This window comes from Rhinopithecus roxellana, chromosome 20 (assembly GCF_007565055.1).
Source record: "Rhinopithecus roxellana isolate Shanxi Qingling chromosome 20, ASM756505v1, whole genome shotgun sequence".
Classification (NCBI taxonomy): Eukaryota; Metazoa; Chordata; class Mammalia; order Primates; family Cercopithecidae; genus Rhinopithecus; species Rhinopithecus roxellana.
In genome coordinates, this window is record NC_044568.1 from 8,558,291 (window position 1) to 8,572,221 (window position 13,931).

Consider the following 13,931-nt stretch of genomic DNA (forward strand, 5'->3'; position numbering starts at 1 on the left):
ACCTGAGGGGAGTGGGGGACAGTGGGCTGAATTGAGGGTCCAGGAGGGCATTAATTAGCAGTCTCTCTTCCAAGGGACACAGCCCCCGGCACCTCCACACAGCCCGGCACCCACCATCTCCGCTGGACTCAGACTCACACCCGCCAAGGCTTTTGGCGCTGGCCGGTGTCTCCCCACCAGCACCTGGAGGAGTGACAGGGGCTACTGTCTTACAGCAGTGGGAATGCCCAAACATGGAGAGGGGCAGACGGAGAGATGGGCAGCTTCAAGGGAGTTAAGAGCCTGAGACAGAGGGCAGGGGGCAGGCTTGGCAGCACATTCCTGCCAACAGGCCTTTAAGGTTATTCATTTCTACCTCCCCCAGCTTCCCAGAGGGGGAAATAAGCCAGGGAGGGAAAGCCATCCGCCAGGAGCTGCGGAAGGGCCACCCTCGGGGAGGCTGCGGATGTGAACTGCCATGGAGGGAGGCTGAGCCAGAGGCGCCCTTGGGGATCCCTTCCCATAGGGGTCTCCAAGCCCAGGGATGGAAAGTGATCCTCATATCACACCTGAGGGCTGGAGCTAAAAGCATGGAACACGGAGACAGCCTGGCCAGTCCCTGATGAGTGCAGAACTTTGGTTTAACCATCTGTAAAGAAAGGCTTAGAGCAAAAGTCTCTCAGGCCCCAACAGCCAAGACGTGCCGGTCTGAGGAGTGGGTGGGTGTCCCCGTCCCCCTCCCCTGCCCATCTTTGAAAGGCAGGTCCCTGGCAGGGCTGGGGGAGGGGAGCCTCAGAGCACCAGTTGCTGCTGGAAGATTAGGAGGGGATCAGGCCCTGCTTACCCCAGGGCGCCACAGCCTTCGCTGGTCATCTCACTAAGAACACAGCACCCGGCTCTCCAAAGTTTCCCCCACTTTCAAGGCTGGTCCTATCCCCAGTCTCCTGAGGCCAAGGTTTGGGGAGCCCCAGGAATTAGAGTAAGCAGGAGAGCCAGCAGGCTTCCCTCAGCTAGCCCCCCGCCTGGGTGGCCTGGAAACCCAGCTGTCTCCTGTCCATCTCCCGACAGGACACAAGGCCCAGAATAGCAAGGTCATGAGTGTGGGTAGGGCCTCCTGGAGGTGGGGGCTGAGGCTGAGGGGCATGAGGGTGTGGGCTCCATGCTGCCTGGGCGGGGAGTGAGGCAGGATGCTGAAAGGCAGAGCTGGACAGCGGGGAAGGGAGAGGGCCGAGCTCAGCGGGTGGGATTCTTCAGCCCTAGGCCCCTCCTTGTTGGCACCCAATGCTCCCAGAGCTGGGAAGCCCAGGGGTGCCCTCTGTCGGAGGGCACAGCCGCGGATCAGGAAGACTGATTCCAACAGCAGAGCCTGTGTTTAATGGGGTGGAGGGGTGTGCCACAATGTGGGTGGTATTATAAATTCAAATGCCCACAAGGCCAGGCCCTCCCAGGGAGCAAAGTGAGCTGGTGGGGATGGGGCAGATGTGGAAGTGGACCTGTACCACTGGATCTTCTGATTTTCAAGAGAAGCCAGTGAATTTTTTTTTTTTTTTTTAGACAGAGTCTCACTCTGTTGCCCAGGCTGGAGTGCAACGGCGCGATCTCCGCTCACCGCAACCTCCACCTCGTGGGTTTAAGAGATTCTCCTGCCTCAGCCTCCTGACTAGCTGGGACTACAGGTGCATGCCACCATGCCCGGCTATTTTTTTTTTTTTTTTTTGAGATAGTTTTGCTCTTGTTGCCCAGGTTGGAGTGCAATGGTGCCATCTCGTCTCACAGCAACCTCCGCCTCCTGGGCTCAAGCCATTCTCCTGCCTCAGCCTCCTGAGTAGCTGGTATTACAGGCGCACACCACCACGCCCAGCTAATTGTTTGTATTTTTAGTAGAGACAGGGTTTCTCCATGTTGGTCAGGCTGGTCTCGAACTCCTGACCTCAGGTGATCCACCCACCTTGGCCTCCCAAAGTGCTGGGATTATAGGCGTGAGCCACTGCGCCCGGCCTGTGATCTGAATTTTTAATGTGAAACTCAAATGGACACCATGTCCAGGCCAAGCAAACCATGTCAGCAGATGAAACTTCATATGTCACAGATGAGGATGCTCAGGCCCAGTGTGGCTACGCCTTGCCCAGGCCAGTGAGTAGCAAAACCTGGACAGAAGCCAATGCTCTCTGCCGTCCACCCTCCAGCCGGGCTCTGAGAAGGGGGGCATCGGGCCCCTCTGCGACTGCCACATTAATCTCTCCCAGCACAGCCACCGTGTCCCCCATCTCTCGCTGCCAGCTCTCTCTAGGGTAGGAAGCCATAACTCAGGAAGGGCCGCTGGAGATCCCTATGCCTGCCATTCACAGCACCGTCCCATGACAAGAACTCACAGGAGACCCCAAGAGCGTCATTTAGCGCTCCACAAACAAGGCTGTCAGAGACAGGGATGGCACCGAAAGCACAGCACTGCATAGTGACAGGGACTCAGCCTGGGCCAGCCCTCTGGCCTGTGGGCACTGAGTGAGCCGCCTTCCCAACCCAAATGCCCCAGTCCCCACAGCAAACACTGGCCATAGCCATCACGATAGAACCGAGATAAACCTTTTTATTTATTTATGCTTCTCCATTTTGTTTAAAACAACAACAACAACCACCTTAATATAACTGACAGCCCTTCCCCCTCACCCTGCCTCGGGCTGGGGGTGGTTAATGGGGAAATGGCCCCCAGGGTGGGGCTGACCAGAAGAGCCCCTCAAGGAGCTCATAGAGCCCAAATCCCCCGCCCTGGGGAGGGGACCTGTAGTGTGTGACGGGAGCTTCTCTTGAGCCTCTGCTTGTACCATCGAAGATGCCCTTGGCCGACAAGGGTCAGGAAGCACGGGGGAGGGATTTCGGCCTCCTCTGACCCTACTCAGCCCAATCTCACGAGCAGGGCTGGGGGGCTTAAAAAGGGTGGAGTGGGTGGGGTCGGCTCATACGAAGGAGTACTGGTTGTTAATGGCCCTGGGGTGGCCCCCTTCCTCTCCATCACCCCCTAGTGGTGACTGCTGCAGCTGCACCATTGGGGGCACCCCCGCCTCCCCACCAGACCCAGCGCCCTGGGCCTCGGAGCCTGGGGCTATGGCCTCTTCCAATTCAACCACGGGGACCAGCTCAACCACGGGGACCAGCTCTTCCGGGACCCCTCCACCGCCCGCTTTCTCTTTCTCTTGCCTCTCTTTGGCTGCTGCGGCTGCTGCTGCCGCCACTTCTGGCGCCCTCGACGCCTCTTCTGCCCCAGGCTGTGGGGGATCTGTCCATGAAGGGGGTTCAGGGGGCTGGGGTGGGTCATGGGAGGTGTTCGGTTCTGGATAGGAATGGTAAGAAAACAGACCAATTGTGGAGGCAGGTGAGCTCCTGCCGCGGCCTCCCCTTCACTCTGCCCTCCAGGAGCGTGGCTGTCTCCCCACATCCCATCTCCTGAGCAACCCCCCATCCATGGAAGATGGATCATGGGCGGTGGTGAGAGGAGGACCACACTTACACACAGTCACTCGCTCCGAAGGGCATGAGGGTGCAGGAGGCATCGGGGTGGCATCCATCTCCCTCGCACACCCCTGCATGGCTCCCAGCCTGCTCCCGGCCTGGGGGGAGGGGCAACGTGGGGACAGATGGGACGGTGGGGCAGGGGAAAGGGAGAGATCAGACAGGGACATGAGACATTGAGGGAGGAGGGAGGGGGATCAGACCGAGCGACCCCGGGAAGGGCAGGCCCAAGGCCAGGCTGCAATGGCGGGCAAAGACGAGGCCAGGATGGGTCCAGGAGACAGACAGACAATGGAACAGAGGATCCGATGGAATGGGGATGCGCCCGCCCACCTCTCAGCTGCCGCCCCGGCTCCAACCAGGAGCCTTCTACCTTCCTCTGTCCTATCAGCATATTTCTTTCCCTTCCAAACCCCCAGGCACAGCAGCCTCCTCTACCCTGCTCTCCCAAGCAAAGCTTCTCCTTGTCATAGCCCCCCCGCCCCATCTTTCTGGCACACACACCTCACTTCTTGGGTGCACGGGCACCTCCTCCCCTGCAGACCTGCTCTGCTCACCCTGCTGTCGCTGGGAGGATGGGACATAGCTGACAAGGACAACATCACTGGAGCCTCCTGACTCCAGAGGGATGGGGTGCACCCGGAAGTGCTCGAGCATATCGAAAATGGACTGGAACCACAGGTGCTGGACCCGGCACTGACCCTCCTCGTTCAGCGACAAACGCAGGTGCTGAGGGCAGGACGGGTGAGGTGAGGTAGGAGGCAAAGACCCTGCCAGGTACAAACCCCCTCCCCCAGCAGCACTCCGCCACCCCACCGCCAACTCTGCACAGAACAGAGCCTTTCCTGAAGGGTGGCTCACCTTGGCCTTGCCCTGGAAGTTGAAGGTGAGGACGTATTCACCCCGCCTTGTCTCACTCTGGCGCACCAGGAAGACACCGTGGGAGCCAGTGCCGCCAGTCAGCACCAACTGTGCAGCCTTGAGCCGAGAGAGCATCCCGTGGAACCAAGGATACCCTGAGAGGGGCTGGTCCCCCTCACCGCCCTCTGGCTCCCCCTGGAACAGGAAGGACCCTTCAGGAAGGAGAGAGGGAGGGAAACCGGGGTGTCAGGGCAGCCTCCCCCATCCTGGGAGAAAAAAGCCTTGCCTTCCCCTCGAGGCGCCTGCTCCCCACATGCGTCCCCAACTCCCCTGGGCCAGCTCCCTCGGGATCGCAGGAGAGGTGGTCAGGAAGGCAGGCACCCAGGCCTGGAGACATGCACACTCACACCTCCAGTACCTGTGGCTGTTTCCGGAGTGTCCAAGGGAGGGTAGGGGGCTGAGAGAGGATGAACTGTCCCTGCGGGGGGTCCCTCTTCAATGGGGATGCGGGGGGGCAACTCTGGGGGAAGCAGTTCCATCGAGTCAAAATGGGAGGCGGCAATGGAGGCAGAGCTGGGGGAGATGGACGCCGAGGGGCGGTCTGAGAGGCCCCCGTATGCCCCTGGAAAGAAAAAGGGCAAAGCTGAGAACCCAAGAAATTCCTCCTTAAGGACTGTCCTGGGCCCATTTCCTCACCAGTAGTCTACCCTGTGTGCAGTCGCTGGCCAGGATGCCAAACAGCTCTGTGCGTAGTGACCCCTGATGCTTGTACCAATGGCTCCCAGCTGATGCTTCCTGTGCTGCTGAGGGACTGCAGAGTTATTGCAAGGAGGTCCTAATGTCCAAATGTGTCTTTTTTCTGAATCAACAGCTGAGAGACTATTGCAGAAATGGAGGGTAGAATGTCTTAAATATATACATACGTGTTTTTGTAGAGAAGGGGTCTCTCTATATAATAGCCCAGGTCGGCCCTGAGTTCCTGGACTCAAGTGATCTGCCCACCTCAGCTCTGGGATCACAGGCGTAAGCCACCATGCCCAGCTGCCTCAAATATTTTGACATTCAAAAGGAGTCCTGGGCCGGGCGTGGTGGCTCACACCTGTAATCCCAGCACTTTGGGAGGTTGAGGTGGGAGGATCACTTGAGGTTAGGAGTTCGAGAGCAGCCTAGACAACATGGTGAAACACCGTCTCTACTAAAAATACAAAAATTAGCTGGACATGGTGTGCACACCTGTAATCCCAGCTACTTGGGAGGCTGAAGCAGGAGAACTGCTTGAACCCAGGAGGCGGAGGTTGCAGTGAGCCGAGATTGCTTCACTGCGCTGCAGCCTGGGTGACAGAGCAAGACTCTGTCTCAAAACACACACACACACACACATGGAATTCTGGCTGGACACAGTGGCTCACGCCTGTAATCCCAGCCCTTTGGGAGGCTGAGGTGTAAGAATGACTTGAGCCCAGGAGTTCAAGACCAGTTTAGGCAACATGGTGAGACCCTCTTACAAAAAAAATTAGCTAGGTGTGGTGGTGGAGGCACACGCCTGTGGTCCCAGCGACTTGAGCGGCTGAGGCAGGAAGATGGCTTGAGCCGGGGAGGTCAAGGCTGCAGGAAGCTGTGATTGCACCACTGCACTGCAGCCTGGGAGACAGAGCGAGACCCTATCTCAAAAACAAAAACAATAATTTTTAAAAATAAAAAAATTTTTAAAACACACAAGCAAAAAAAAAAAAGTGTCCTTTGTTGAACTATAGGACAAAGCCCCCTAACTCTAGGAGGCATCAAAGATGCTCCTTCTATTACTCCCCCAACCCACACCAACTTGATCTTTACCTTACCTTTTATTCATGTCTCTTCCACTTTAACCCAATTATCCCATCCAATTTGTCCCCATATCCTTGGCCCTCCCCGCAGGTCTCTGCTCTTGCCCTTTGCGTCCCCAGGCGTGTCCTCTCCTCTCCTCTCCTTGGCGTCGCAGTCCCTGTCTCTCCCACCTTCCTCTGCTCTCTTCCTCCCCTGAGCTCCCAACATGCTTCTTGCTTGTGCTGCTCAAGGGACACTAAGCTTTCTACAGGGAGTGATGTGAACCCAGCTGAAAACCTTCAGAGGACAAGGAGCTCATCTCAGGCATCCTAGCTACCCCATCCTGGCCCGGGACACAGCGCAGGGCCAGGTATGCACTAGGGGCATCCTCCAAGTCTGTCCAATGGGCAGGCCACAAGTGTCACAGGCAGGCAGTGCTCAGAACACAGGCATGTGGTGCACAGACAGCATGGCTTGGGAGACAGGGTGGCACAGCCCCTGTCTTCCTCAGTGACCCTCAGGTGTCCTCTCCCTGGTCTTAGCTACTGAGATCTGATGAGATGCAAGGTCCACTCTAGATCTAAGATTCCATGATTCATGTGTTCATTCACTGAATACAGCCTGTGTGCTAGGCACTATGCAGCTAGAACTCAGAACAGAGGGTCAGGAGAAAAGGCTATAGTGGAGGCCTAATCTGGAGATATGAGTTGGGACCAGGCAACACATCTTTGTGTGTTTGTGTGTGTGGGTTGGGTATACAAAAAGTACAGAGTCAAGAGAAAATGTAGTTGCCCCTGACAGACACAGAGATGCAGAGTAAGTGCAAAACAAAGATTTCTACGAAGTATTCCAGAAGCTTGGAGAAAACAACCATTATTTCCAGCTAGAGTGCTGGCCGGCAGGAAACTGACTGAAAAAGTGACAAGGCTGGGCGCAGAAGGCTGGCTAAGGTTTGCTTGGGGCCTGCGTGGGGTCGCGATGATTCTAAACAGCAAACTGTGGCTGTGTTCAGGGACAAAAGGCCAACATTTGGTGGGGTTGGGGTGGGGCATCTGGAAAACAGGGATGGGGGCACAGTAGAGTCTGGAGAGGTCATGGCGCCTGACAGCAGGGGCCCCGCAGGCAGGTTCTGAGGCTCCGAGCTCTCTAAGGCTCCACCCTTACCCTGCGACAGGCGGTCATTGCTCTCGCTGGGTCCAAGCAGCAGGTCCTGGCTGGGTAGACTCTCCGAGTGATTCAGGCAGGACAGCTCCAGGCTGTCTGTGTTCTCCCTTGTAAGGAATGAGGTCCCAGGGGCCAGAGGGAGGGTCATGGGGCGGGGACTGGTAGTAGGGCAGGGTCTGCAGAGACAGGGAAGATGGTGCTGGGAGGAAAGTCACCAGGTAAGAGGCGCGAGGCTGCTCCCCAACCCCACCCTATGTCCCTCAGCGACGGAAGTCAGGCTCCTCACCCTGGGCTCAGGCATTCTTGGATGTCAGACACCCAGGCCTTCACATGCTGGGCGTCCACTGTCTCCAGGATATACTCAGAGGGACCTTCTACCTACAGAGACGAGACGACGCCTCAGCTTGGGCAGGGGCAGGGAGGCGGCTTAATCCACACCTAATGAGAGCAATGTATGTAGGATGTCTAAAAACAAGATGCATTCCAATTCTTTCTGGAGGCCGGGTACAGAAGCTTACACCTGTAATCCCAGCACTTTGGAGGCCCAGGAGGGCAGATCACAAGGTCAAGAGTTTGAGACCAGCCTGGCCAATATGGTGAAACCCCGTCTCTACTAAAAATACAAAAATTAGCCAGGCATGGTGGCAGGTGCCTGCAGTCCCAGCTATTCAGGAGGCTAAGACAAGAGAATCGTTTGAACCCAGGAGGTGGAGGTTGCAGTGAGCCAAGATCATGCCACTTCAACTCCAGCCTGGGCAACAGAGTGAAACACTGTCTCAAAAAAATAAAAAATAAAAATAAAATAAAATAAAATAGGCCTGGTGCGCTGGCTCATGCCTATAATCCCAGCACTTTGGGAGGCTGAGGTGAGCAGATCATGAGGTCAGGAGATCGAGACCATCCTGGCTAACATGGTGAAACCCTGTCTCTAATAAAAATACAAAAAATTAGCTGGGCATGGTGGCGGGCGCCAGTAGTCCCAGCTACGGGGGAGGCTGAGGCAGGAGAATGGCGTGAACCCGGGAGGCAGAGCTTGTAGTGAGCCGAGATCGCACCACTGCACTCCAGCCTGGGCGACAGAGCGAGACTCCGTCTCAAAAATAAAAAATAAAAAAATAAAAACAGGCCGGGCGCGGTGGCTCAAGCCTGTAATCCCAGCACTTTGGGAGGCTGAGACGGGCGGATAACAAAGTCAGGAGATCGAGACCATCCTGGCTAACCTGGTGAAACCCTGTCTCTACTAAAAAATACAAAAAACTAGCCAGGCGAGGTGACGGGCACCTGTAGTCCCAGCTACTCGGGAGGCTGAGGCAGGAGAATGGCGTAAACCCGGGAGGCGGAGCTTGCAGTGAGCTGAGATCCAGCCACTGCACTCCAGCCTGGGCGACAGAGCGAGACTCCGTCTCAAAAAAAATAAAAAATAAAAAATAAAAAATAAAATAAATAAAATAAAATAAAGTAAGGCCAGGCACAGTGGCTCAGGCCTGTGATCCTAACACTTTGGGAGGCCAAGGGGGTGGATCACTTGAGGCCAGTTCGAGACCAGCCTGCCCAACATGGCAAAACCCCATCTCTGCTAAACATACAAAAAAATTAGCCGGGCATAGTGGTGCACGCCTGTAATCCCAACTACTCAGGTGACTGAGGCATGAGAATCACTTGAACCTGGGAGGCAGAGGTTGCAGTGAGCCAAGATCGCGCCGCTGCACTCCAGCCTGGGCGGCAGAGTGAGGCTCTGTCTCAAACGTAAATAAATAATAAAATTAGCCAGGCATGGTGTCACATGCCTGTAGTCCCAGCTCCTTAGGGGCTGAGGCAGGAAGATCACTTGAGCCCAGGAGTTGGAGGCTACACCAGACTACAGTGAGCTATGATCAGCCTAGGCAAAAGAGGGAGACCCTGTCTCTCTAAAACCACAATAAGGCCGGGTGCAGTGGCTCAAGCCTGTAATCCCAGCACTTTGGGAGGCCGAGACGGGGGGATCACGAGGTCAGGATATCAAGACCATCCTGACTAACACGGTGAAACCCTGTCTCTACTAAAAACTACAAAAAACTAGCCGAGCGAGGTGGCGGGCACTTGTAGTCCCAGCTACTCGGGAGGCTGAGGCAGGAGAATGGCGTGAGCCCGGGAGGCGGAGCTTGCAGTGAGCTGAGATCCGGTCACTGCACTCCAGCCTGGGTGACAGAGCGAGACTCCGTCTCAATAAATAAATAAATAAATAAATAAATAAATAAATAAAACCACAACAAAAACCCCACCGTTCTCTTTGAAGTGGAGGCATTATTCTTGAGTAAGAACATTTCCCTGTCTTTCCCTATCCCAGAAAAGCTGCAGCCCCAGGGACACACTCTCAAGGCACTGGACACATATACATACCTCCTTTCAGCGATGCCACTTGCTTAAATGCACTGAGGGCTTTCTCCTTAACACACTTAAGCACTGCCGGTGGGTGGGAAGTTGAATTCCTACCTTAACCACAAACGTATTCTCCCGGTCAGGCATCTCCAGGGCTGTGGTTGTCCGGACGTCTGTGATAGAAGAGCAGGGGATGCTGAGTCGGGGCCGAGAGGCCTAGGTCAGGAGAAAGAAATAGATCCAGGTGTTTGGTTTGCAAAGACCACCCTTCCCTTCCCTCTAGACATTCATCTTTCCTTCTACATCTTCGGGAAGTTAGACTAAAGGCAGCCACACTGCTTTCTCAGTCCTGCCCACAGCTGCTAAGAGAGCCAGGAGCCAGCTTTACAAACAAAAAGTGAGCGACGCCAGGGCCGTGGGTTGGTAAACCCCAGAGCTTATCTGCAGGGCTGTGACCACTCTGAGCACTCTCTCCCTCGCTCCCAGTCACCCACCCTCCATGGGGCCTCACCTTGGGTGGTACAAAGAACTCCAGGCGACTTCCTCCTCCTCCTTCTCCTTCACTTCGAAGCAGCAGGCGACACTTCTGCCACTGAGGCTGCCCTCCTCCCCCTGAAGGAGGCCCAGCCGCCCCTCCTCCCCGGCCCACTCCGGCTGGGTCAGGGGCTGCCTCCTCAGCCCCCATGAAACTCAGCAGCTCTTCCCTCTGCACCATCCCTGCTCCATCCTTCAAGGCGCCCCCTCCCCGACTGAGTCTCAGCCTCTCAAAACGGTGAGTCCATCTTTCCCCGGGGGACGGTCCATCACTGCCCAGTCCCCTACCAATAGTCCCAGCCCCGCCAGAGGAGTTGGAGTTGCTGTTTCCACCTAAGACTGGGGGACCTGATGAGGTCTCCAGGGGCCCAGCTGAAGAGGGAGGGTCAACGGTCCCCCGCCACTGCAGGATGCCACGGACTGAGCCTCGGACGGAGCGACCCACTGAGCGCAGGGAGAAGCGCTTCTTGAGCTTCGGCTTGGAGGAGGTTGTAGAGGAGGAAGAGACTGAGGAAGGGAGGGGGCCGGCCAGGTCCTCAGATGATCGAGAAGGGCCCAGCACAGCCAGGGGCCCACCCACCCTGCAGCTCTCAAGGGACAGGTCATGTGGCGAGATCTCCGCACCAGGGCTCAGGGGAGCCAGGATGGGTGGCGACAGGGAGCCAGAGGCCCGGGCCACCTCAGCTTCAAAGTGCTGCAGGAAAAGCTCAGCAAAACGGCGGGAGAAGGCAGCCTCAGCCCCAGGCCCCGCATATTGGGGGTGGGAGGCCAGGTAGAGGCGAAAACGGCGGGCAAAGTCCAGAGCCGCAGCCCGGGCGTGGGACTCACAGAACTCCCGCCAACTAGGGGGCGGGGGTGGGGGCAGCGGGGGAGACGAGGGGGAGGCCCCGTCCTCTGGGGAAGGGGCACCATTCATGATGGGCCCCAGGAGGTGGAGAGGGGGAGCCTGCGGGGCACAAAGAGGGAGGCAGCCAGAAGATGAGGGGTGGGCGGCAGCAGCTGCGGAAGGAAGAGAGAGGCACACACGAGGGTCACTGCTGAGGGCGCACTGGGGGCTGCATCCCACCCCCAGCCAGAGACGCTCATCCCTACTTCAGACTCCACAGAGAGCAATGGGGAAGGAAGCCCAACACCTCCCTTCCCTCTCCCAGATCCTAGCACCCCGCAGGCCCCAGCCAACTGGCTCCCAGCAGCCTGCCCCAGCCTGCCGCGTTTGCCCCCAATTTCCTTAGCTTTGGATCCAGCGGTAGAGGGCTTTGGAGCACCTTCCCTTTAAAAAAGAGAACTTTTCCACATCACCCCCCTTCTCTACGTCAGATCCTCCAATATTCATGTCACACTTCCCATGAGCCATTTTAGAGGCTCCCTCTTGGTTTTCTTACCTTTCCCTGTGAGAGGTTTCAAAGACCCCTCGAACAGATGAGGAAACCGAAGCTCAGAAAAGTTTCAGAACTTCAAGTCTACTATTTTCCCTACTCCACAGTCCCTGTCCCCAGGGACCAGCTGGGCCAGCCTCAGCCATAGCACCTCACCGCCCTAGCTCGCAGGGGGCTAGAGGGGAGCTGGGACTCTAGACCTTAGAGAGCCTGCCTCACACATCTTAGGGTCCAGCTCTTCGAAGGGGGCCGATTCACTGAGGATGGATGCATGACGGACCAAAACAGTAATTGTCTTGAAAGCTGACCCCAGAGTCCAGCACACACGCACTGCGTGAAGGAGATTTGAAATAGCTGCAGCCCACTTCTTTGGTATCCCTTCAGTATGGGGCCAGAGGCCACAAGGGCCCCAGAGGAGCAACTAGGTTGGGTCAGGTCAAGTCTTTGCTGGCCTCACGTAAACAAAACACAGGGAGACCTGGGGCCCTAGGATTTTTCACCTTCCTCTTCTCCCACTGGGGAATATGCCCCTAAAGGCAGGTTAGTCTTCTGGTTAAGGCCATGGACTAGAGTCAGACCAGGGCTGAAACCACCTTATGAGTGCCCAGTCCAGCCACCTTATGAGCGATGTTATCTTGAACAAACCCACGTCCTCTCTGAGCCTCCGTTTTTGTATCTGTTAAACAGAGCTCATGATCCTTCCCCCCTCGAAATGTTGAGAGAATTATGTGGAATGGGATATGTCAGCGCTGAATGCAAAGTAAGCATCCACTAAACGACTGCCATTGTTACTATCTTCATGTGGGAGAAAAACATTATAGTTCCAATTTTCTAAAAGAGAAATTAGAGATAGCAGGAGCCCTCTCAAGGTCTTACAACTAGAAAGTGGCAGAACTGGGTGTGGAATTTACAACCCTTGGCTCTTTTGTTAGCGCTCCTCCCCCCACGCAATACTGGAAGGTGACAGTCCCAGGACTGGGGCCAGGGCAGCTCAGGAAAGTATTCCCAAACCCTCAGCGACCTCAGACTCCTGTTCAAACCTACAGCCAGGCTGTAAGTCGGCGAACCCTCCCCTTCCTCCTGGGCCTCGACCCTACAAGCTCAGATGGCTCCAACCGCAGGGACAACTCCAAACCAACGAGAAAGAGTCAGGACCTGCAGGAGTCATGGAGCACGGGGGAACCCAGCCAAGAGGTGCAGAACAATCTCCAGCCAGCGGCCACCTCCGCTCACACAGGCCCACCCAACCCTCTGCACCGCAGACAGACCCAGCCCCCTTCAGGCCCGCTGACCCTGCGGCTCCTAAGCTGGTGACTCAGTTTCTCTTCTGCCAAGCAGGACTCAGTTTCCCGGTGCACCTGCTTCCTGGCTCAGTTCTGATATTTCCCGAAGGGCGGGTGGTGGAGGGTGCAGGCTCCGCTCTTGGCTCGGACCCTCCGGGCCCGGTGGTCCATCCACTCCGACCCGACCCTACTCCCTGGACACCCCCCAGGCGCCCATTCTCCGGGGCCGCATCCGCCTCGGGACCAGCCCTGTCTGCTGCACTCTCCAGGGCCGAGTGCCCCTCCAGCCCCCGGCCCTCCACGCCCACCCCCACCCAAGGATCCTCTCGGGTGCCAGGGCCGGGTCGCGGAGAGGGAAGAGGCACTTGAAGAGGGGGGTTCCGGTTCCGGTCCCACCTGCATCTCGGTCCCCGCGGTTAGCTCCGGCGGCAGCGGCGACTCCCGCTCCCTGCGCCCCCACCCACTACGCGACGAGGGCCCAGCCCGGTTCCGCGCAGGCGCCAGGACCCCCTTTCCCGTCGCTGACGGAAGCGACCATAGAGACGAGCGGCGGGAGGGAAAGGCACCTCCATACTTACTTCCGCCATTCTCCCTCTGGGCGCCGACCCCGGGAGACCGAAGACGGTGTGAATCTTGTAGGGTTTCAGTGCCTTCTCCAGTTGCACCTAAAAGCAGCCACAGACGCGGCGGGGGAAGGGCTTGGATCCCACCAGAGCGTCCTCCCGGAGGAAATTCGGGACAAAGGGGCGATGTAGACCATAGAGAAGCCGCCTTAGGGGATAGAGTTCCAGGGCCCGGCTGAGGGCTAGAGTAGCCGCCGAGCACCGGAAACCAGCGAGATGATGAGGCTGTGTGAACGGCCCGCTGCAGCCTAGAGCGCCGGCCCTGCTGCGGAGGGGCACGCGGACAACGCCCCCAAGGAGCTGAGCGGGGGAAGAAGCGGCTGACCTTGGGGCGGCCCTGTGGGGAGGCGGAGCCTGAACTTAACGACCTTGGTTTATCTGAGGAGAGGCAGGCGGTCGGGGAGTTTGTATCTCTGAAACTGGAGATGAAGATGGGGGGTAGA

General features: G+C 57.1%; 1 protein-coding gene across 6 annotated transcripts; it reads right to left on the reverse strand.

The window, feature by feature from the left end:
• Positions 1-2,540: 2,540 nt before the first annotated feature.
• SH2B1 (SH2B adaptor protein 1) lies at positions 2,541-13,436 on the reverse strand. 6 transcript variants are annotated; one of them, XM_010388657.2, is made up of 10 exons: positions 13,262-13,436; positions 10,184-11,205; positions 9,787-9,888; positions 7,601-7,692; positions 7,315-7,490; positions 4,766-4,969; positions 4,348-4,559; positions 4,044-4,215; positions 3,485-3,584; positions 2,541-3,307 (listed from the first exon to the last, which is right to left on the reverse strand). In XM_010388657.2, the coding sequence occupies exons 2-10, from the start codon at positions 11,120-11,122 to the stop codon at positions 3,289-3,291; spliced, it is 2,016 nt and encodes a 671-aa protein (XP_010386959.1). In that variant the 5' UTR covers positions 11,123-11,205; positions 13,262-13,436; the 3' UTR covers positions 2,541-3,288. The 6 variants fall into 6 exon arrangements, with proteins under 6 accessions (XP_010386959.1, XP_010386958.1, XP_030780628.1 ...); XM_010388656.2 differs by having other exon boundaries at positions 3,991-4,215; XM_030924768.1 differs by lacking the exon at positions 13,262-13,436 and adding an exon at positions 12,875-13,255 and having other exon boundaries at positions 3,991-4,215.
• Between the last annotated feature and the right edge of the window lie 495 nt (positions 13,437-13,931).